This window comes from Danio rerio, chromosome 23, assembly GCF_049306965.1.
Source record: "Danio rerio strain Tuebingen ecotype United States chromosome 23, GRCz12tu, whole genome shotgun sequence".
NCBI lineage: Eukaryota > Metazoa > Chordata > Actinopteri > Cypriniformes > Danionidae > Danio > Danio rerio.
In genome coordinates, this window is record NC_133198.1 from 14455326 (window position 1) to 14480993 (window position 25668).

A 25668-nucleotide genomic window follows, 5' to 3' on the forward strand; every position below is an offset into this window, starting at 1 on the left:
CTGTACACTTGAATCCACAGTATAAATTTAATATGACAAAAAAAGACTCATAAATAAGTGCTTTGGACAATTGTTATATCACCTCTGTCTTTCTGTGTCCACATTGTAATAGCTCACTTGACTTTCATTTACGATTAACAAGGCTTAAACTGCTGGCTTGCAAATTTTAATCAACCCTAGGGTTAAAATGTAATTTTAAGAATCTTTTAAAATTGTAACACTTCAGCTGTTTGTCCATATTTAATCCCAGTTTTCTTTGAAACACCCAGCATGTCTTAGGACAGCACAAGAAGAGAAATGTATTTGTCTAATTTACTCACAAAAGTAAAAAAAAAAAAAAAAACATGCATTATGCATTCTCGGTTTGTTGGAGATATGTGCCCAGGGCTACATGTTTGAAAACTGAAAAATATGTACCCTGAGCTAAGTGTGCATTTTTTTTTTCAGTTTTTGAGAGGTCACCATATACATTTTTTTGACAATCTCCAATATTTACTGGGGCATTTTTTCTCATTTCTTGAAAATCCACCAGAGGCTACTGTGTATATTGTCTTGCCAATCTCAATGTCCTTCTTACTTGCATCTGTTAGAGGAGCCCGTTGGTTTGTCGCGCACAACTTTATCAGCTTTTTATCGACTGACACACAAAAATGATAAATTCCAGTGTGCTATATATTTTTTTATTTATTGTTTGTGTAATATCTGTATTGAATAGGCTATATATTGTTTTATGTGTATTTTAGATCCTGCCCCTGGCTGGTCGAATGAAGTATACTGGACCATTAGATTGTGCTGTCAGACTTTATAAACAACAGGGCATTTGCAGTGTCTACAAGGGAACTATTCTTACTTTAATCAGAGGTGTGTGCACTGTACAGTGGTAAATATCATTGATTGTTTTCACTTAAACTTTGATTGACAACCCCAATCACTGTGTTAAATTTAAAAATGACATTTAGCCCTGCAGGGCTAGTTTATAAGTACATCTGCCAACCACTTTCCCTCTTAAGCTAAGTGGTTGGATGATCAGATCAGTTTTCTGAAAAATTGATGAGAACCTAACTTCTAGAGCCCCTTACTTTATTATCAAGACACAATTGTATTTAATTACATTTTATTTACAAAAAGTGAAAAAAGAGCAACTAACAAAAAAACAGTAAATGAATATGAAGATTCAATTGTGAGTGAACAAAAATATTTATTCAAAAATAACTAGAAGCTTTAGACAAGGAATTCTCACTCATGGACCTCAGTTATCCTCCAGTTTGGCAACAAAATTAAAACGAACATTATCCTAAAATAGTTTGATTTTATTATTAATATAAAAATGATATAATATATAAATAATACTATAAAGGTTATATTAAAATTATAGAAGAATGGCCTTTCTTGTGTTCTGTGACTGCTTCCTTCAGGTGCAGGTAATGGCAGCTAAAAATTAAAAACTGCTGCATGTCTGATGATGATGATATATATATATATATATATATATATATATATATATATATATATATATATATATATATATATATATATATATATATATATATATATATATATATATATATATATATAGAATGTTTCCTGAAGGATCTTTTGTGGTGGAATTTACACCTGCTGGTTAAACCGACACACCTAAGAATTTTATTTTTTTTTTCACTCACACACATTGGTATTACGTAGGCCACGGTCAAATTGAAGAATTTGATCATTTAAACAACCAAATGTAAAATCAAAACACATTTGAGAAGATATTTAAAGTTCCTCGTCATCTTCTCCTGCTTCATTGTGCCCCTCTGTTGCTGGTATATTTCCCCTACTCCCTAGTTTTGTATTATCTGTTTAATTTCGTTACATTTGAAAGGAATTATGTTGATTATGTTGGATATGTACAATGTAATATACATTGGAATACATAGCAATACTTAAATGTTATAGTAAGCCTAAGTTTCAATCACTTTTTCCTCCCTTAAAAAAAAAAAAAAACTTTTTAACAAAATTATCTCAAAATGCAATAAGAAATGTTTTAATGCCTTTAGCCTTTATGAATCACTGAGATAGTTACCTAAATGACAATTAATTATTAATATATTTTTAATGGCCAGGATTTACATTACAAATACACATAATATACAAAAAACATCATTTACAGTAGAAGTATTTAGCATGTTTTGTTGTTTTGTTAACATTAAAGAGAACTTGTGTAACCCAATTTTTGCTGCTCCACTCTGACTTCTACAGTATTTTCTTCCCTGCTATCAACAGCTAGCAGCTCTTTGGTCGCCCACATTCTTATTAATATATCTGCTTTTGTGCTCGGCATAAGAGGGAAATGAATACAGATTTATATTGAGTTTAATAACAGCATCCATTATCATCATCATTTACTTTCGATGTAACCAAATATAGATATTGTGTGGTTGCCGAAGCTTTAGAGCAAACTGTATGCTCTTGGAAAAAAATATGTTTGCAGCTCACATTCCTTGCGCATAATGATGCATTTTGAAGTAAAGAGAATTGGCAATAAACTTCAGCAAGATAAGGTAAACTCCAGCTAAAAAAAAAACTATAAATAAAGTATAATCATGGGAACTTTGATCTCAGAGAGTTTCATTGCGTTGCTGTGGTAACGAATGCAGAAATGCACTGTTTGCTGTGCTTGTTTTTAGCCACTGAAAACATCCTGTAAAAGATTTACTCTTTTCAAGTTCATGGGGTAGCTTTCCCAGTATCTGTAATATAGTGTGTTAAATTTGTTTAGTTATTCAAGTGTAAAACGAGATGAAACAAGTGATGCATGTGTGGATCAGTGAGCACAGTTAAAAAATTTAAAGTAAGTCACTTATTGTCTTGGTAACGTAAATGTAATGTAGATAGTGACAAGATATTTCTATTTTTAAGCACTCTTTTTTCGGTGAGCCAGTTATTTACTGTAACTGAACCGATACAGTGAGTGGCTGGCAACAGTGTTGCCAGTTATTTACTGTAACTGAACCGATACAGTGAGTGGCTGGCAACAGTGTTGCTAGTTAATTACTGTAATAGAGCAGCAGTGGTAACTAACTGGAAACTGTACAGTTAATTACTGTATTGTAGTTTTACAAATCACAGCATTATACTGCATACACATTAATAGTCTGTCATATATAGTTATTGTAGTGTTACTAAAATGAATCAGTATTCTTAGCTGTTATTAAAAAATAGAAGGCACAACATTTTTTAGACAAATTTATTTTATTGTTTTGGCACCAAACAAATAAATAACAGAAAAAGAATAACAAAATTAAATCAGCAGATATAAATATTGTCTTGCATATTACAGGTCTGCACAGTAAGGCTGCGGTCACATTAACATTTGAGCAAGCAAAATTCTGTCATACTGCACTGCGAAGTGGAATTAAACAAAATAATTAGAGATTGAAAAAGCAAGCCAGAGAGGTCATGTTTTGATCTTTGATTGGTCTCAAGCAATCACATGATGTGATTTCGCATGTCAGCGTTCTCCAAGCTTGATCTTTCCAATGCTGCGAATTATGAAATTTGTCGCATGAGCTAGCATTCCAGGTCTGCAGTACTCACATGCGTATGAATGGAAGTCTATAGGGAGAAAAGTGCAGTGTGACCAGGACTTTAAGCTGTAACTCTAATTAAACACACCTGATCAAACTAATTAAGGCTTGTTAGAAATCTACAGGTAATGTTGAAGCAGGGTGGGTACTAAACTCTGCTGCCCTGCAGTTCTCCAGGAACTTGGAGTTTGACCCCCATGGTATTTAGCAGGGGTGCTCAATCCTATTCCTTGATATCCTCCTTCCTGCAGATTTCAGTTGCTACCCATATTAAACACACCTGACTGTAATTATCAAGTGGTGTTCAGGTCCTAATTACTTGGTTTAGGTGTGTTTGATATGGGCAGCAACTGAAATCTGTAAGAAGGTAGATCAGCAAATGAACAGCAAAAAACACAACATAATTATTTAAAATTTTAAAGTTTTAAATAATTAAAAACTGTGTCAATTAAATGTTATTTTATCTCAATAAAAAGTTTAAAATAATTATAAAAAATAAAAAGTTGGCAACACTGAAATACCAAAGGATCCAGTCTTTTATTGTTATAATAATCTCATGACAACAAACTTTTTTATTGTTTGTAATATAAATTCATAGGTGGAAACACTGTTGTGAAAAATACTTAGCAACAAACCTGGGACCGGACAGTGGAGCTTTTGTGTGTGGATGGCTATGTGTATCATGTTTTTGTGATTCCCTGTGATGATGTGCACATGTTCCCTTACTGAGATGATGGAATTTAATTTTGGCTTAGTTGCCAGAAAGATACATACAACTGTTAGCATCTGTACATTATGGCAGTGTGCAATATCCAATAAATACATATACTTAAAAAAAAGTAATGTAAGAAGTTATATGAGGAGAGGCTAACTAGCTAACAATGTAAATTTCAAGTACACAGTTCAAGATAACAACAATATAACTTAAAACACAGCCTTATTTCAGAATCCCTCAAAAACATTTGAACACATTTTACTTACTCATTGTAGATTCTTATTTAAAGCCTAATACATATCAGACTCTACATCTGAATTGATAGACAGAGAATAGAGCATACTTAGCAGTAAACAAATCAAACACCTGGCTCCCTTAAAGGGCCAGCATTTTCTGAAAACTCTTTCTAACACCTTTGTGTTTAGAATAAGACAGACAACCTGTGGGAGTGTGTGGTGATGCCTAAATCATTATTGTCTGCCTTTAAAATGCTTGTCTCTATAAATAGCAACATAAACCGTCAGAGAAGATGGGACAGTAATGGTTGAACATTAATTTGCTATTTATTGTCAGTTACTTTCTGTAATGAGTACATAAAGTAAATTACTGGAATTTATTCTTTGCACTACACAATTTCCTACAAAGTCTACTCCTTTTACAGTAAAATAATATGTGTTAATAAATAATAAATGTTTCCTTTTATTACAGCAAAACACTGGCTATTTTACAGTTATTTACTGCACAATCTACAGAGTAACAGTGCAGTTATACTAATTAAACACACCTGATCAAACTAAATCTAAAGGAAGTGTGTTGAAGCAGGGCTGGAACTAAATTCTGCTGGGCTGCAGCCCTTCAGGAGTTCGACATCCCATGTACCTAGCATATTTTCAAAGGAATTGCCTACATTTATCACAATCATGCACATATCATTAAATAAAAACAATAAAAATATAAAAACTTCATCCAAAGCAAAAAAATAAATAAATAAATAATCTGATCCTCATGTTGTTCCAAACCTGTAGTAATAATAATAATAATAAAAACAAATAATCTGATTAATACATTTATTTAGGAAAGCCTTTATACTATACTGTTAATGCCACTTTTACCTACTTCATTTGAAGTTTTCCAAACAAATTCATTGAGTCTCTGCAAAAATGTATGTACGTGCTGTTTAAGATATTTTTTAAATAACACATTTTTATTTAGCAAAATACTAATATTCAGCTTAAAGTGCAATTTAAAAGCTTGACTATAGGCTAAACTAGGCTAATTTAATTATAGAAAAGTTAACAAAGTTATAAAAATGATTGTGATAATTTGGTTGCTCTGTGTGAATATTTTTGCCTTTAAATGCATCTCGTCGATATCTTTACCTTTTAATCAGCTCTGTGACATTGACATTGGTTGACTCCTGATACTCAATGTTAAAAACATAAAAGGAACCAAAGAAAACACAGGGATGGCTGCAGAGAAATTTAGCTTATCATCAATGCATTGTCTCACTTTCTCCTCAATACTGACCATTCACATACCAAAACTGAACAGTATATATATATATATATATATATATATATATATATATATATATATATATATATATATATATATATATATATAGCAACATAAAGCATCAGAGTACATGGGGTAATAATGGTTGAGCAGTAATTTACCATTTATTATCACAGTAACTATCTGTAATGGGTACATAAAGTAAATTACTGTAATTTATTCTTTGCACTACAAAATTTCATCATATCCTGCTCCTTTTACAGTAAAATACTGTTTCCTTTTATTACTGCAAAACACTGGCTATTTTACAGTTATTTACTGCATAATCTACAGTAAGGGTTAACAGTGTATAGGTGAACCTGTATGTTTTTTCATACCTGTTGCTCTGTTTTGACTTTTTTAGCATTTACAGCAATTGACTGTGCGTTAAGGAATGCAGCCATGCTTGTTGACAAGACTTGATGTGACTTTAGAGCCACTAGCTTTACTCATTGTAAAAAGCACAAAAGAAATAAAGATGAATTGAATTGATAAATGCTAACATCTATTTTCTTTTTGAGTTATTTAGATGTGCCCTCAAATGGTGTATACTTTCTAACATATGACTACTTAAAACACTATCTGACCCCTGATGGAGAATGGTAAGTGTCACTAGATTTCTGTTTATAAATACTATGAGGTTTTGAAGCTAAAATATATGTATCCTTTTCCTAGTGTTCATCACCTCAGCACATCCAGAGTTCTTCTTGCTGGTGGGATTGCTGGCATGATAAACTGGCTAATTGCTCTGCCTGCAGATGTGCTGAAGTCAAACTACCAATCAGGTATGGCAACATAACAGACATTTCTTCAAAATGTGGTACAGTGACGACTTATATATTATTAAATGGTTGCAAATTTTACTGATTAACTACAGAACTGCACAACACAATCTCACGGCAATTCGTAACTTTTTCATTTAGTGGCTAATTCGTATGAATTCGTACGATCTAATTCGTACAATTTAGTACGATTTGCTTATCCCCCAATGACGGTTGGGGTTAGGGGTGGGGTCAGGTGCCATGCCTCCTTTTTAAAATCGTACCATTTCGTACGACTGAACTCATACAAATTCGTACGAATTAGCCACTAAACTGGCAAAATGTAAAATACTTACGTTTTCTCGTGAGATCAGGCTGGAACTGCACAATTGTCCATGATTCATGCCAGCAATTCACTTAAAGTTGCTTTTCTTTTGTGTGGTATTTCATAGGAAAACCCTGCATCATGTTTAATGATCATCTGCAAAATAAATTGCTAGCTGTGCAACACCACAGTAACATACTATAATACACTCAAAAACAGTGCTTGCTCTTTGTTCAGACTACTTATTTAAAATGATTGAACCAACAATTCTTGATCTTTTTTGGGACAACTTTAATTGTTTTATGTTCAATCCACTTCAATTTGTAACAACCAGTAAGTTAATTCCTTCATGTCGTCCCAAGTTATTTAAGCTTTTTTTTTTTTTTTTAGCTTATTTCAGCCATCTTCTAAATTAATTTTCATTTATACAGGATTAAACCAAAAGTGGTAAGTGAGTTTATTGTAAAATAAATTTAAATTATATAAATTAAAAAGTAAAGGTGTCACGTGACATAAAAGATGAGGAACCCAATTGCAAGAAAAAACAAAGTCTTTTAATATAGTTCTCACAAATAGACAGAATAATGGTGAGTGGCTGGAGGCACTGAACAGGTGAATAATATAGTGGTGGTCTGGTTCGGCAACACTGATCAAATGTTCATAAAACTCATCAACAGAGCAGATAAAACATTCGTCATAGAAGAGACCGGGATGTCTCAGATGTACTTCATCAACAGAGCGGATCACACATTCATCAGGAAGAAACAGGAAGCATCAGATACTGCAACATGGAATACAACCAGACCACTCACCACCAGCGAAGAGAAGAGCCTGACAAAACACAAAGAACCGTGAGCAAAACAACGAACTGACAACGTGAGACAGGAACGCTGAACATTTATAGGCACAAAAAATGCGCTACACCTGTAGCGCGCTGATTATCAGCCGAGCGGCGCTACGGAACAGTTCCGGTAACAAAGATCATGTGACCGCTCAGCTGATGACATGAAAACAAACACCCACTGACAGCCACGTGACACCCACACAAACACAGAGAGAGAAAGGCACACATACTTAGAAACACGTATCATAATAATGAACTGTCACACAACGCAGACACTTCAAATAAGGAGCAGATGAATCCACAACCGTGACATTACCCTCTCCCCTAGGGACGCCTCCTGGCGTCCCCAGACAAGCCTACCTGGCGATTGTAATCATCGATAAGAGAGTGGTCCAGTATGTCCCCGGCTGGAACCCAACTTCTCTCCTCCGGACCGTAACCTTCCCAGTCCACCAAGTACTGAAATCCTCGTCCCCTCCGTCTAGAGTCCAGAATGCGCTTAACCGAATAAGCAGTCTCCCCATCTACGAGACGCGGCGGGGGGGGGAACTGGAGTGTGCGGATTAATTGCCGTATGAAAAACGGGCTTTACTTTGGATACATGAAATACGGGATGAATTCTCCTGTACGCTGGAGGTAATTTGAGGCGGATTGCCACTGGACTAATGATTTTAGTGACAATAAAAGGGCCAATAAATTTAGGAGCTAACTTATTGCAAACGGTGCGGAGAGGAATGTTTTTAGAAGAAAGCCACACTTTTTGACCGACAACGTAAACGGGAGGCTTAGACCGGTGGCGATCGGCTTTAGCCTTGGTGCGCGTCCCCACTCGGAGGAGGGTCTGTCTGGCCCTGTTCCAAGTGCGACGGCACCTCTGGACAAAGGCGTGAACAGAGGGAACCGCGACTTCGGATTCCAGACTGGGAAAAACTGGTGGCTGGTAACCTAGACTACACTGAAACGGAGAAAGGCCCGTGGACGACACTGGTAACGAATTATGTGCGTACTCCACCCACGAAAGTTGCTGACTCCAGGAGGAGGGATTCTGCGAGACCAAACATCGCAATGTGCGCTCAAGATCCTGATTGGCTCTCTCGGTCTGACCGTTACTCTGGGGATGAAAACCAGAAGAAAGACTAACAGTGGCCCCCAATAAACGGCAGAATTCTCTCCAGAATCTAGAGACAAACTGAGGCCCCCTGTCAGAAACCACGTCCGTCGGGAGGCCATGAATGCGAAAGACATGATCAATGACAGCAACCGCTGTCTCTCTGGCTGATGGTAATTTGGGCAGAGAGATAAAATGAGCAGCCTTCGAGAACCTGTCCACCACGGTCAAAACTACCGTGTTACCGTTAGAGGATGGAAGACCCGTAACAAAATCTAGCGAGATGTGTGACCAGGGTCTTGAAGGTACTGACAGCGGTTGAAGGAGCCCAGCAGGTGGGCGATTGGAAGACTTAGAAACCGCACAGACAGAGCAAGCCAATACAAAATCGCGCACATCACGAGCCATAGTTGGCCACCAGAATCGTTGTTTGATAACGAATAACGTACGACTCACCCCTGGGTGACAAGCTACCTTGGAGGAATGACCCCACCGGACAACGTCGGACCGTAATTCCTCCGGCACGAATAACCGACTCGGTGGGCATCCGATCGGGGGCGTTACCCCATTCAAGGCTGTGCGAACCCTCGACTCGATCTCCCAGGAAATGTTCGCTACAACAATCCCCTGGGGAAGCACAGGATCAGGTGATGACAAGCGATCCGATGGGTCGAAAAGACGTGATAATGCGTCAGGTTTGATGTTTTTGGAGCCTGGTCTGTAAGAGATCGTAAAATTAAACCGTCCGAAAAATAATGCCCACCGAGCCTGCCTGGAGTTTAATCTTTTAGCAGATCTAATATATTCAAGATTCTTATGATCGGTCCAGACGATAAAGGGCACCCCCGAGCCCTCTAACCAATGGCGCCACTCCTCCAAAGCAAGTTTGACGGCCAACAACTCTCGATTACCAATGTCGTAATTTCTTTCAGCAGGAGATAATCGATGAGAGAAATACGCGCAAGGATGGATCTTGCCATCCGAGGAGGAGCGCTGGGACAGAATGGCTCCGACCCCAACCTCAGACGCATCGACCTCCACCACAAACTGCCGGGAAGGATCAGGGGCAATGAGGATAGGGGCTGAAACGAAGCAGCCTTTTAGTTTGGAAAAGGCAGCTTCAGCTGCACTGGACCACCTGAACGGCATCTTGGAGGAGGTCAAGGAAGTCAGAGGTGCGGCGAGCTGGCTGAAATTGCGAATAAAACGCCGGTAAAAATTGGCAAAGCCCAGAAACCTCTGCAGGGCCTTACGGGAATCTGGGGTTGGCCAATCTACCACAGCCTGAATCTTCTCTGGATCCATGCGCATCCCCTCGACTGACACAATATGTCCCAAGAACTGAACCGACTGTGCATGAAAAACGCATTTCTCCGCCTTGACATAAAGCCCATTCTCTAACAGCCTCTGCAACACTCGCCTGACGTGTTGAACGTGTTCCTGGAGAGAGTGAGAAAAAATCAGAATGTCATCCAGGTAGACATAAATAAACTGATCTATCATATCTCTCAACACGTCATTGACGAGTGCCTGGAAAACAGCCGGAGCGTTGGAAAGGCCGAAGGGCAGAACGCAGTACTCAAAATGCCCTCTAGGGGTGTTAAACGCTGTTTTCCACTCATCCCCGGGTCTTATGCGAACCAAATGATAAGCATTGCGGAGATCTAACTTTGTGAAAAAGTTCGCCCCCTGCAGGCGCTCGAAGGCCGAAGACATCAACGGCAAAGGGTAGGTATTCTTAACCGTGATGCTGTTCAACCCTCGATAGTCAATGCATGGGCGAAGGGAACCATCCTTCTTTTTCACAAAAAAAAATCCCGCCCCCGCCGGTGAAGAAGACGGGCGGATGATCTTGGCTGCTAGAGAATCAGAAATATATTTCTCCATGGCCTCCCTCTCTGGAACAGACAGTGAATATAACTTGCCTTTGGGCGGAGACGTACCTGGCAATAAGTCTATAGCACAGTCATAGGGACGGTGAGGAGGTAGAGAAGCAGCCCGGGACTTACTGAACACTCTCTTCAGGTCATGGTACTCACGAGGCACGTTTGACAGATCCACCTGCTCCTCCTGAAACACAGAACAAGGAACAGTGGAACAAGCAGACAATAAACAAGACTTATGACAGCTCTCACTCCATGAAAAAACTGCACTGTGACCCCAGTTAATGTGGGGCTTGTGTAGGACCAACCACGGATGTCCCAAAATGACAGGATTATTAACAGATTTAGTAAGAAAGAAAGAAATGTTTTCAGTATGATTTCCTGAAGTGACAAGTCTAATAGGAGCTGTGATGTGTGTGATGGTTGGAAGAGATAATCCGCTAAGTGCTTGGACTGCTATGGGTGAGGAAAGAGGAGAGAAAGGAATTTTTAACTCATTAACTAAATCAGAGTCAATAAAGTTCCCTTCCGCTCCTGAATCAATGAGCGCATAACAGGAATGAAAACTTGAATTAAATCCCAACTTAATGGGTAGAGATGTGGTATTGGGAGAGTCCTTTCCAGTCATAATCTCTCCCACCAAAAAACGCTTACCATTAGGTGAATTATTGTTCTTGACCGTGCATAAGGCTGCAAAATGCCCTGCAACCCCACAGTACATACACAAACCACTTGTGCGTCGGCGGTGTTTCTCCTCCGCTGAGAGGCGAAATCCTCCCATTTGTCTGGGCTCGGATTCTGGAACAGGAAGTGTAGCCTCCGAACAACCGGTCTGTGAAGCCAAACGTTGTGAACGAAGCTCTCTGTGGGCACTCCTGCGCTGAAGGCGATTGTCCACCCTTATGGCCAGGTTAATGAGACCGTCCAGTGTCTTGGGAAGCTCCAAAACGTAGATTTCATCCTTAATACGGTCCGCCAGTCCGTGAAAGAACATGTCCCACTGCGCTTCGCTGTTCCACCCGCACTCGGCCGCCAGGGTGCGAAAGTCGATAGAATATTCCGCCACACTGTGCTCCTCCTGACGGAGCTCAGCGAGTCGTCTGGCTGCCTCTCTCCCCGAAGTCGCTGGATCGAAAACCACCCGGAGTTCCTCCGAAAACGCTTTAAAAGACACACAACAGGGAAGTCTCTTCTCCCAGACCATTGTTCCCCATAATGCAGCTTTGTCCGTTAGTAAGTTGATTAAAAATGCCACCTTGCTCGCCTCAGTGGGAAAAGATGAGGGCTGGAGTGATATAAAAAGATCGCATTTGGTAATAAAGGATCTGCACAAATGGGGTTCACCTGAATAACTTTGTGGTGGTGGTAGTCGTGGTTCGGAGGTCCGTGAACTCTCATTAAAAACAGGACTGGGTGGTAGTTTGACTGGAGACACTGACAACGTGGATCCGGCTTGGAGACCCGAACTGAGTTGCTGAACTTGATTAGACAGCTCGGTGATTTGATTAAAAAGTGCTTGGATGGTCTGGCTGGAAACCTCCATACTTGCTGGGTTCAAATCTGGTCAGTTCGTTCTGTCACGTGACATAAAAGATGAGGAACCCAATTGCAAGAAAAAACAAAGTCTTTTAATATAGTTCTCACAAATAGACAGAATAATGGTGAGTGGCTGGAGGCACTGAACAGGTGAATAATATAGTGGTGGTCTGGTTCGGCAACACTGATCAAATGTTCATAAAACTCATCAACAGAGCAGATAAAACATTCGTCATAGAAGAGACCGGGATGTCTCAGATGTACTTCATCAACAGAGCGGATCACACATTCATCAGGAAGAAACAGGAAGCATCAGATACTGCAACATGGAATACAACCAGACCACTCACCACCAGCGAAGAGAAGAGCCTGACAAAACACAAAGAACCGTGAGCAAAACAACGAACTGACAACGTGAGACAGGAACGCTGAACATTTATAGGCACAAAAAATGCGCTACACCTGTAGCGCGCTGATTATCAGCCGAGCGGCGCTACGGAACAGTTCCGGTAACAAAGATCATGTGACCGCTCAGCTGATGACATGAAAACAAACACCCACTGACAGCCACGTGACACCCACACAAACACAGAGAGAGAAAGGCACACATACTTAGAAACACGTATCATAATAATGAACTGTCACACAACGCAGACACTTCAAATAAGGAGCAGATGAATCCACAACCGTGACAAAAGGTAGTAAGTCAGCTTAGACATTTAGGCTGCTATATTAAGCAATGTGTTTAAATCAATATGTTGATCTAGAATATATTAAAGTTGCGCTATAAAACTATGTTAAAACTAAAACATATTACTTGAACATGTTTGTATATGTTTGAAATACATAGACAATTTAAAATTTACTAATCATCTCTTTTAATAGACTTGAGCCTTATGTTGTCCTACAATTCTGTGAACACCATTTGTCTTTTGGTCAGAAATGACCTGGCACCTTTACTAAACCTCATTAGAGTTTTTTCACTAGAGTCTAATTTCATGCAGTCCCCAGACTCCTTTTTCTCTACTCCTTCCAGAGCATCTTTCCATCACTTTAATGTGTACCACCACTCATCAAGTCAGAACACCTGTGCTTAGCCCTGTATTAGTTTGTCTATAACAACCAAATGCAGGCATGGGCAAACTTGGGTTGCATCTGAAATCACCTACTACTCGAGTAGATATTACATTAGAATTTAAATTTCTACACGACCATTTGAAATGCATGTTCTACATGGTATGAACGTGAGTTGTATGAATAAAAAACTCCATTTGTCATGACATGACCTACCCTCATTAATTGCATCACTTCAGTCACATTCATTCTCTCTGCTTTAGATATGATTTCTAGATTTATTTCTTATAGCTGAACAACAGCATAAAACTACTATAAAAATGAGATCCTCATCTAAACCACTACCTTATACCTAATTACTGGCAGGCCACAGTGCAGACACTATGTAAATTTGACTATTTATGGTAAGCTCGAGTTTCAGTGTTTGTAGTGACATTACTTTTCCTCCTCAAAATGTACTCTTGTTGTACGGTAACAATAACTGTAATATTAGTAATAGAACTGTAATATATAGGAATTCATCTAATCTAATTCAGTATTCATAATAAATTGCACATTTAATCTCTGAAGAAGATAGTTTCTAAAAAAAATTATGCAGACCAGTGTGATGCCAGCATTGATGAACAAATTTTTAGAATAAATATTAAAAGGAATCCATTTGTTTTGTCCTCTGTCCTGCAGCCACAGACGGGCGTTACCAAGGTGTAAGACATGTGTTAAGAACACTGTTAAAGGAGGAAGGAGCTCAAGGACTCTACAAAGGCTTTAGCGCAGTTATGTTACGAGCATTTCCTGCTAATGCGGTGAGTAAACAAACCCATGCTTTCAACACATTTTGTAAAGTCAACATTTAGAATTTTTCAATTTATGAGTACATACGCATCAGTTGATCACTGTGTCAAGGTCCGTTTAGGTTCACTTTCAGCTTTTAGTAACACTTTTTTGACCAAAGCACAAAAAAGAACAAGTTTTTTACAGGCATTTTCTGTGCATTCTGTACCAGGTCAATGTGCAGTATAAACACTGAATACTTAAATGATTGCTAAAATGTTTTAGAATGTACCCCTCTTGATTGTCTTTTTTTTTTTATCCTGCTTTTAGGCTTGTTTTCTAGGTTTTGAGGTTGCTCTAAAGTACTTAAACTACATTGCTCCAGACTGGTGATGTCACATTTAGAATTGATGTGGGTTCTTATTTTAATACATTTACCCTCTGTTATATATAGCATTTCTTCATTGAAGGGCAGGCAGGCATGGTGGCCCAGTAATGCACAACACAACAACATTTCAAAAAGCATACATTAAGCTCACAACTCAGTGAACTTTTAGAAAGCAAACATTGGCTGTTTCTCAATTCCAAGAATGCAAGTACTTCCAGGTGTCGAGAACGAACTCGGGAGACCACGAGAACAGAGAACACGTCCTGTGAGAAACATTACAACATTCATACAATGATTTATTGTTTTTCCCCTTTTCAAAATATATACTATTCATAAAAACTTTATAAATATACGTTGCACAATATAAATAAAAAATATTTGAATACAAATTTCAGCAAATAACCACTGTCAATGTGTTTATTATTTTATTAAGATGTTCATGGTAGTTTTCTTTCACCGTTTCATTTAGGGAAACCTAAATCAATAATATCTCTCCTGAGATAAATAAGTTCTATCTCTGAACTTTAATAATAAATCTAAATAAATTGCTGCGCTTCCCACCTCCAGTCCCAATGACTTCTGGGACTTCTAGAGCGAGTTCGGTGTTCAAGTCTGCATTGATGCATCCTCGATATCAAGAACGCATCTGGGAAATTTCACGCGTACTCGGTTCTTGCGGTCTTGAGTATTAGAATTAAACTTTGGCAGCTGATGATGACATTACACGAGAACACGAGGACGCAAGCCCATTAAACTTACAACGCAATGAAAATGCTCCCAACCACTAGGTGGCAGAGGAACACAGATTACTTCTGGTTGAATGGAACAGCAATAATCTCTAGACACCACAAGAAATCTGTTACAATTTGTTGCTACCAATGAGCAAGAAGTGGGTTTTACCTCAGGTCATGATCGTCTGCAACTTCTGTGTAATGAGCGAATACCCATGAGATTAGGGTTACCACTTTTAATACAAAAAAATAAGGGACGCATACTGCAGCAGGGGCCACATCCCTAATCACATGCCCAATAGCATGTCAGTGTTGGTAAATCGCAACTTAAAATATGTTTTCAGGAAAGTGTAAACACGTAGACATTGAAATAAACTAGTCTTTAATTGACATCTGTGTGAACAGATGCAGTCAGTATTTCTTTTTTACAACTCTCCAACACTGATAAAGCTGATGTTATGTTTAATAGTGTGGTACACCTGTGTTAACTTAGTTGCTGTAACCTAGAGGAGAGAAAATACTAATGAACCTAATTTTAAAGGGTGGTATTGATAACAGATTTTGGCTAAAATATTTGTCATTATTTGCAGTATCATCTAACAAAAGCACATACATAAACTAGATACAAACAAGTGTGTTTCTTTTGTTCTGTTGTCCTGTAGACACCTTTCTGCTGAGAGAACATCTGAAAGAATGTTGAAAACGAGTACTGAAACGAGTAAGAGTAATGAAAGCTTAAAGTTTGCTTTCGGAAATTTTGCTGTGTTGTGAGTTAATGATTGCTTTATAAAATGCCATTGTGCTGTGCACTACTGGGCCCATGTAGACAGAAAGAGAAAAAACTAATTGGACTCAGTTTTCCTTATTTCATTAAAAATCTACTCGCAATTCTATTCATTCTAAAGTGATTACAAGTGTGTTTCTTTTGTTCTGTTGTCCTGTAGACGCCTTTCTGCTGAGAGAACATCTGAAAAAATGTTGAAAATGAGTACACACAGTTGAAGTTAGAATTATTAGCCTTCCTGAATTATTATATACAGTTGAAGTCATGTTTATTAACCCCCCTGTGAGGTGGATTTTATACTCTTTAAAGTGTGAAGTTAATATATATATTCAAAGTGTATGTATATAATCTGCTTGTAGACTTGCATACCATTAGAAGAATTACCTTGTAGACTTGCATACCATTAGAAGAATTACCATATCACAAGAACTGGATAAGTTATATAGTTACCAGGTTTGGGTCAGGGGTTAACCTAGGTGGAAATTGAGGTCAGGGGTTAACCTAGGTGGAATTTGTGTAATATATGGAGAACAAAGGAAAACAACGGATGTAAAAGGGTATTTAAATAAGGCCATAACATGAGTGAGTTAGAATTTTTCAGACAGAGATGCTACTGGGGGTCTCCTGAAAGTTCTCCTTTGTTGTCGACAATAAAGTATATTCTTCTGATATTCATAACCTCCAGACTGAGTTTGATTTAGTAAGAGAAGAACCAAGAAAACCACTACATTTGGCGTCCCTCTGGGTGGGCTGGAAAGGAGCAGGACTGGTGTTGCTGTGCATGCTGGACTGGAGAGAAAACACAAATATGTGGCCACAATAAAAAACGGTAAGCGATTTTATGCTTATTAGTTTGTGTTTTTTCTGCCAGGACCTGCTTGTACAGGTAAATACACTTGAACTGTTTCTCCAGCTTTAAAGAATTAAAAGTAAATGTAAAAAAGATATTAAAGAAAAAAGGGGTTTTGAATAACAGAAGAAAAAGAATTTGCATGCAAATGATCTGTGTTTTCCTAAGAGGGCCTTGATGGATAGGATAAACATTAACTAGTAACTGTTACTCAGATTTGGAAAATTATTAATGATATAAGATATGCATAGAGCATTTATAGGTTTTTAAGATAGAGTCTTCAATGTGTTGTGACAGTTAAGAGATTAAAGCAGAGTAAGGTATGCAAATGATCTGTGTTTTCCTAAGTGGGCCTTGATGGATAGGATAAACAATCACTAGTGACTGTTACCCAGATTTGGGAAATTAATAATGATGTAAGAAATGCATAGAGCATTTATAAGTTTTAAGAGAGAGTCCTTAATGTGTGGTAACAGTTAAGAGATTAAAGCAGATTAAAGTAGAGAGATGCGCGCTAAGACCTACGATACCGCTTTGTTAAATGAGATAAACAAAGGGCTGCATGGGTAGGCGAAAGCCTGTGGTTACCGCTCTAAGGTTAGAGGGCTGCTCGGACAGGTCACTCAAGAGGAGTGTAGTGTAGAGTATTTATTTAATTGAAGTGTTTGTGTATTTGCTGCTTCAGATTGTGGCAAAATAGTCCACATTGGTGGGCAGAGAAGACTGCCTTCCTCCTCCTTGAATGGAATGAGGATGGGGGGATGCAGCTCCTGTTACACTGAGTGGAGGAGAGGAGTGAATGAGAAGAGGAAAAGTAATAAGATTAGAAGTGTGAATGTGTTTAAAAGTATGTTTTCAATAAGGAGTAGGTTAAAATAATGATTATAGTATATTATAATACAAAAGGAGGGCTGCATATGTGTGGTGTGATTTAAAGAACAATAGGAATAGTGATTGATGCAGTTTAAGAGAAGAGATTATGATATAAAGAGAGGAGTCTCTTAAATTAAAACTAATGGAACATGTGCATTTAAAAAACACAGAGTAAAAAGCAGAAGAATAAACATTTTTCTGAAATTATCTTTGTGTTTTAAGTTTGAATATGTTAAAAAAAAGAAAAATAGGCAGAGTGAACTGAAATTACTGACATAGCAATGAGTGAAAGACAGTCTGCTCCAGGATGGGGGTAAGAGAGAGATTTATGGTGTCCATGTGTGAACAATAGATTGCCTATTTACAGCACTAGAGAAACAGAGAAGAGGAGAGTTAATGAGAGGAGATCAAACTATAGATGAAATAATGACATAGACATTAACATAATTTGGATAGAATATAAGTTATTACTGAGTAGATAAATTATAAAGTAGTATAGTAAGATAAATTAGATGAGGAAAAACTAATAATAGAGTTATATTATATAGAAGAGTTTGAAACTTTACTAATGAAAAAGAATAAATGAAGTCATAGTGATCAATATATATAGAGATAAAGGAAGTATAGAGTAAAAGAATGTATTAATAAACAAATAGATTTACTAAATAAGTATGAATAAATAACATATAAGTTAGTTCTTTGATTGAGAATAAAATAGAAAAAGAAAACTTGAAAAATAAATAGTGATTAATTGAAGATTTATTTATAAAATGTGTAACAAAATAAGCTTTAAAATGTATAAGAAAACCTAAGAGCTAAAAACTCAAATTACAGAAAGGAAAAAGAATAAAATAGAAACAGGAAAAAATAAGTCCACTGTTTCATAGATAAAATTAGATGTTTAAAATATGCTTACAATATAGGCACATTGAACAGATAAGATAAAAAGAAAAAAGCAGTAACAATTTAAAGAAATAATTGACTTTAGAGAATTTGATTGGATTTAAGGAAAAAAAAATGTTTTGTCATCTTTCTCAAAGTCAGCTATGTCATTTGTTTGTAGTAAAGTACAGTGATTCAGATGAAAATCATAGAAGCTAGGTAAATGTTAAAGAATGTGTTAGAGTGAGTTTAAAAGATTAATACATGTAAAAGTTTATGCAGTAAGAAGCTAAATTGATAAGTAAACATTGCAATTCAAAAATGAAAAATGCTTTTAGTAAATAAATATGTGAATTTAATTAATAATATTAACTTTGAGCTATAGCAGTAATGATTTTTAACAGTTATTCCAGATATTGGGCCACCATGTAATACTATTAAATTAAATCAGGTATGGAAAAACAGATATGGAAATAAAAATGCAATACTAAAATACGTGACAGAGAAAATAAAAGATAAGTTAATGACAAATGGCAAACAGAAGAAACATTTGATGCAAGCAGTGAGAAAATAGAAACTGAGTATAGAAAATGTTACGATGTAAAAATGACCGGTTAGTAAAGGAACACTAGCATAGATGAGGAGAAATGTAAAGTAAAGCATAATCTGAAGCTAAAGAAATTATTTAGAAGAACACTGAAGAAATAGAAAATTAAACATTTACATATGATAAAATGATTGTGAATTAGAGAAAAATAAACTGTTAAACCGTAAAAAGGAGAAAATAGATGAGAGGAGTCTCCATTTGATGAAAAAAAAATGGGAAAGAAGGAAAGACTTTTATGAGCTAAATTCCATATATTACTTAAGAGGACATAGGGATGGACTTTGGGGGACTGTGGTCTCTTACCTACTAGACATCTCTGAGTGCACTGGCAAATGGAAAAGGTGTTTGAAAAACACAATGGACAAACTGTTGGCTGTGGACATTTGTGAAAGCAGTGAGGCAGACACTGCATGCCCAGGAATTACTGAGGACTGGAAAGGCTACTTATGTTCAGAGACACTAAAAAGAGGCAAACAAGCTAATGATGAACTGATCAAAGAGAAAAAGCGCTCCACCAGAACTTTACAACAGCTCAATGAAAGAAGCCAGCACTAAGAAAGAAGGGGGAAACACTGTGCCCTGATATGGACACCACAGAAAAGACTACACCAATCTATGAACCAGTTGTCTTCTCAGGGTGTGAGGAGGGGGAGTCTGGCAGTCCATCTCAAAGCAGTCGACCTATAGTCCAAATTGAGTACAATGTGACCACTCAGAGGGCAAAATAAGAGCAAAAGTGTAGCTACCCATTCTTGTATCAAATCAGACTCCTATCAATATGATAAAAAGAACAGTATCATGTAAACTGTAAGAAAAGTCTTAGATTATAATGTACGATGAAACTTTAAATGTGGAATGTTGAAATGATAACTTATGAAGAATGTTAAATTATTTTGGTTCATTTTCATAGGTTAACTCGTAGAGATTATTGAACATAGGAGGATAAATTATAATGCATGGTGGTGATAAAAAAGGTAATAAAAGACAGTTTTTGATAACTAAAAAAAAATAATTTGGGTTAGAAGTTGATGGAGTTAAGTATTTAAGTTAAAATTAGGGAAAACTTAAAATTATGTCAGAAATTAAGACAGAAAAGTGATTTATACTTGAAGAAAAAAAAAAAAAAGTTAAATTAACTTACAGTGTTGATCAGGTCAAAAAGTAACAATTCTAAATGTACTAAAATAATATTTGAAAGAGAAAAGTGTTTAAAAACAGAAAATAGGTTGTTTTACATATGTGAAGAAATAATTAAAAGCAAAAAAAAAAAATTAAGGACTAAAGATGAATAATCAGATCAGATAGAGAGGAACCTATAAAGAACTCCAGTGATTTTTCAGTCAACTGATAAAAAATTACAACAAAAGTTTATGAATAACCAGTTTGATGTGAGAGCAGGAAGGAATTAGGAGCTGAAAATGCTGAAAAGCGAAAAATGGTATAATATACAATTATTAAGGGTAAGTGTCAAATTTTAATAATGATTAACGTTCAGGACATAAAGGTAGACAAAATTAAACAGCATAGGGAGGATTAATTAAAATTAAACCAGATGCAGGTTTGCTATGCTAGAATAGGCATTATTGAAACTTTTGAGAACATAGCAATAAGAGAAATACTTAGATATGTTATGGCATTTCTAATTAAAGTCAATTTCAATTCGGTTGTGATTGTGTAGGTGACTAATAAAATGGATTTTATTTTAATTTGATTAAAATTTAATTTTTGATGATGGCATTAGTCAAAACAGGCAAAATTAGATGTTGTAAAGTTTATGACTTAAGAACAATCAGTGATAGAGAATTTCTCAGCAGAGGTTCATAACACACACTGTATTTAAATGTTTTCCTTTGGAGGTCAAATATTTTAAAGTAATTGATTTCTGTTCAGGTAATTATCAGAGGAGGGTAGACACTTGGTTACACTTAAAGTAAATAGGCTGATTTACATAGTTACATACGTTAGAATGCATAAAAGAATTTAGAATATTTCGTGATGGATATTGTAAAGTGTAGGATTTAGTTATCTGCAGGTACATCTAGCTCAAGCTAAGTAAAAGACAGAAATAAAACTTTTTAGGGATGAGGGTTTAGTGTTAACAAGATTCTGTATCTATTCTAGATGCAATAATAACTGTTAAGCTGATAAATAAAAAATAGATTTTACATTAAAGAAAATAGGGTAGCAGGTCTAATAATAGTATAGAGTCACAACCTTAATTAGATTATAGTACAAATAAACAACGTACTAGTCTTTATGAACAAAGGGAAGCAAAAAAGATAGGTATGATTTTTGTAATAGGAAGTACAGATTGTTGATACAACAGCATTTCTAGATATTGTCATTGGTGATGTACATGGATTGAATCAAGGGTGAAGTGATAAGGAAAATTAAGCAGCAAGCAAAATGATTTGAAAAAAGTGATCGCCTTTTTGAATGCAGTGATTAGTGAATTGTTGTACACATGTGACATCTGTGCAAAGTAGAATGTGAGTAAAAGATCAGCAATAGGTCTAATGGATTATTCAAGAACTTCATTGTAGATGTTGTGAAATGATAAAATTAGCTTAGGGCAAGAGATACAAGCTTTTGGGCATGATAGTTGTGGTAGATTAGTGAAGGTAATTCCATCAGCAGAGCAGGGAAGAATAAACAGTTATTACATTTAAGACAAGAGAAGTCTCAGATTTGCAATACCTTCAGAAATAAGTTTAATGTGTCTGCATTTAAAAATAAATTAGAGTAATTAAAGTCAATTAAAGTGAATAAAGGGAATTAAGTAGATAAATAAGTGGATATATGACTCAGTGAATAGATAATTAAATGTATTGATAAAGTATTGGAAAAAAAAAAATTGAGCAATTACACATAATTGTAAGGAATGATTGAAAGAGCTGAAGATGATCCTTCAAGGCCTAGTTTAACAAGATGTGTTAAAATAATATACCTTTTGCATTAATAAGTGATTGCATGAAAACTGACAGAAACAAGCAACTAACATTGCATGAAATACTATTGGGTCGACCCTTGCATGTAATCTCGTATTTAACCTTGTGGAATGTTTGGAGAACATTTCTAATGCATTGGAAAGAGGTTTGGTCTTTTATGAGGAAACTAACTGCCATGTGCAAAGCGATATCTGTACAGGAAACCAGAAAGGACCAGAAGCAGGAGATTAATCCGGTGATCGAGTATATCTGAGGTGCTCTGGAGAAAGTGGAGTGAAGTCAGGAGAAATGGACCTTATGCCAAGGTTACCAAAGGGGATGCCATCAACTGGATACCATCTGGACCACAGCACAAGACAGCCAAAGGAAAAAGCTCCAGCAAGAGAAAGCTAACGGGAAACAGAGGAGGCAGAAAATCCCAAAGCTCAAACCAACGAATTGCAAAGTGTGGCAGAAGCAGTTCATCAGAACAGTTAAAAGAGTAATTCTGATTATATACCTGAGTGAGAAATACAGAAGGTGCCACAAGTTCAAGTGATGATAATCACCACAACTTCAGGTTATAGACTCTCAACATAAAGTCTCTAGCAACACTTTTTAAGGCTAGAACAAAACAAAGAATGCTCGCAAGTATGTGCCAGATTTAGGGTAAAAAAGATGAACTAGTGCTAAAAATTTTTATAGTTTAGATAAAGAAGAGGATGATGAAGAGGATCCATGCCTTGGGTGCTAAGTGCTAGTAACCTCTACCCCAAAACGGCGGCTCTCTACGATACGCAAAGTATCTGGGCTGAAGATCAACGTATTCTACTGATTATGTTTTGTGGGTGTTAGATTAGAATATTGTGTTGTGACCCTAGATTGGGAGATTGTGCATGTTTATTTTTTGTTTTAGTTTTATTTTTTACTGTATGTTAAATAATCATGACCACCAGAAGCAAATAGATAACTAATTGTATGCTTAAAATACTACTTTTATGATTATATCAACAAAATAGAATCAAGTCTTTTACTGTGTCCTCGTCAAAACAGGACACAGAGGTTTGGCGTGATTCTATTCCAAAGTGCAATTACATGATTTGGTCATTTGTAATAATACTGTGACATATATTTGTCATTAGGTAATATGGCTGAGGGCTAGATCATAGAGTTGCACTATGGGCCAAAAGCAAGACTATTAAGACTTAAAGTCTTAAGAGGAGGGATTATATGAGGTGGATTTTATACTCTTTAAAGTGTGAAGTTAATATATATATTCAAAGTGTATGTATATAATCTGCTTGTAGACTTGCATACCATTAGAAGAATTACCTTGTAGACTTGCATACCATTAGAAGAATTACCATATCACAAGAACTGGATAAGTTATATAGTTACCAGGTTTGGGTCAGGGGTTAACCTAGGTGGAAATTGAGGTCAGGGGTTAACCTAGGTGGAATTTGTGTAATATATGGAGAACAAAGGAAAACAACGGATGTAAAAGGGTATTTAAATAAGGCCATAACATGAGTGAGTTAGAATTTTTCAGACAGAGATGCTACTGGGGGTCTCCTGAAAGTTCTCCTTTGTTGTCGACAATAAAGTATATTCTTCTGATATTCATAACCTCCAGACTGAGTTTGATTTAGTAAGAGAAGAACCAAGAAAACCACTACACCTGTTTAATTTTTCTCCAATTTCTGTTTAACGGAGAGAAGATTTTTTTTTTTTTTACACATTCTAAACATAATTGTTTTAATAACTCATTTTTAATAACTGATTTATTTTATCTTCGCCATGTTGACAGTATATCTGACTAGATATTTTTCAAGACTCGATATTTTTAAAGGCTTAGGTTAACTAGAATAACTAGGCAAGTTAGGGTAATTAGGCAAGTTACTGTATAACGATGGTTTTTTCTGTAGACTATTGAAAATATATATAGCTCAAAGGGCTAATAATTTTGACCTTAAAATGGTTTAAAAAAAAATAAAAACTGCTTTTATTCTAGCTGAAATTATACAAATAAGACTTTCTCTAGAAGAAAAAATATTATCAGACATACTGTGAAAATTTCCTTGTTCTGTTAAAAATCATTTGGGAAATATAAAAAACTAAATTCAAAGAGGGGCTAATAATAATAATAATAATAATAATAATTCCTTACAATTATATAGCGCTTTTCCGGCGCTTTACACATAGGGGGGAATCTCCTCATCCACCACCAGCGGCAACATCCACCTGGATGATGTGACAACAGCCATTTTGCACCAGACCAAACACCACACACCAGCTGATAAGTGGAGAGGAGACAGAGTGATGAAGCCAAATATGATATGGGGATGGTTAGGAGGCCATAATGGACATATGCCAGTGGGCAAATTTGGCCAGGATGCCGAAAACCCCTACTCTTTTTCGAAGGACATCCTGGGATTTTTATGACCACAGAGAGTCAGGACCTCGGTTTAACGTCTTATCTGGAAAAGCATTGAGTGGTACAGAGTCTCTGACACTATACTGGGGCATTAGGACCCACACAGACCACAGGTTGGGCGCCCCCCCTTGTCTCACTAACACCAATTATGGCAACAACCTAGCTTTCCCATGTGGTCTCCCACCAAGATACTGAGTTTATTATCTGGCCAAATCCGAAGGATAATGAGATTGTCTGACTTGTAGAGCATTTTACTGTATTACTGTATTAACACAAGTAGGACACAATTGTAATAAATGTGCATTCATTAACAAAATAGTAATTAAGGGTTACTAAAATTACCAAATGTACAATAAATGGAGTGCATAAGCGAGTCATGAAGGTGATTAAGTTAGGGTACGGTAAACCTTTTTCTAAAATAAGAAAGAACTGAGGAAGTTTTGTTATTAATTAATATCAGTTATAAGCATCTAATTAATTAGAATATTTTATACTGAAACACACAATGCCAAAGTCTCTCTTAGAGGGTTGGGAAGTGGTATATTCACACTTCTGCTGTTGATGCAGTGGTTGGAAGATGTTGGATCTTCTTGGAAGTCTTGAAGCATGTATGAGCAGACGTAGCTCTCTTGAGCTTTGAGAAGAAGAAATTTGTTTATTTTGGAACACACTGAACTGGAGATTTCTGGAGGTGGTGGTTCTGATGTCGGGGACACGTCGACATCTTTATCCATGAACAAAGAGTTCCTGGAAATCTGGGGCACGCAGATTTCTGGAGGTGGTAGTCTTGAAGCTATGGTTTCAGACACCTTGGAAAAAGCACTGAAGCCAATTACCAAATCCTTGCTGAACACGCAGCAAAGTTCTGTGGTCTTTGAGCAATTCGGATAGCCTTTTCAAATCAAATCACTTTTATTGTCACATCATCAGCAGCACGTGTGCGAATACAACAGCATACTGCCAAAAAAAACAGGACAATGTAAAATTGACAGTGATATGTACAATGAAAAGGTGTACCCATAGTTGTAGGCATTATTGTTTTAAGTATCGGT

At 36.6% G+C, this 25668-nt stretch overlaps 1 protein-coding gene across 15 annotated transcripts in view; it reads left to right on the forward strand.

Annotated features, from left to right (window-relative positions):
- si:dkey-150i13.2 overlaps window positions 1–25668 on the forward strand; it is a 72008-nt gene that overhangs the window by 5454 nt on the left and 40886 nt on the right. For 8 of the 15 annotated variants that reach the window (XM_073939540.1, XM_073939531.1, XM_073939533.1 and 5 more), the window contains exons 5-8: window positions 744–861; window positions 6368–6440; window positions 6514–6623; window positions 14051–14172. In XM_073939540.1, coding sequence (XP_073795641.1) covers window positions 744–861; window positions 6368–6440; window positions 6514–6623; window positions 14051–14172 — 423 coding nt within the window. Of the gene's footprint in view, window positions 1–743; window positions 862–6359; window positions 6441–6513; window positions 6624–14050; window positions 14173–14470; window positions 16722–22402; window positions 23809–25668 lie in introns of those variants that run through there. The other 7 variants (XM_073939539.1, XM_073939538.1, XM_001920183.7 and 4 more) reach the window with 4 other exon arrangements.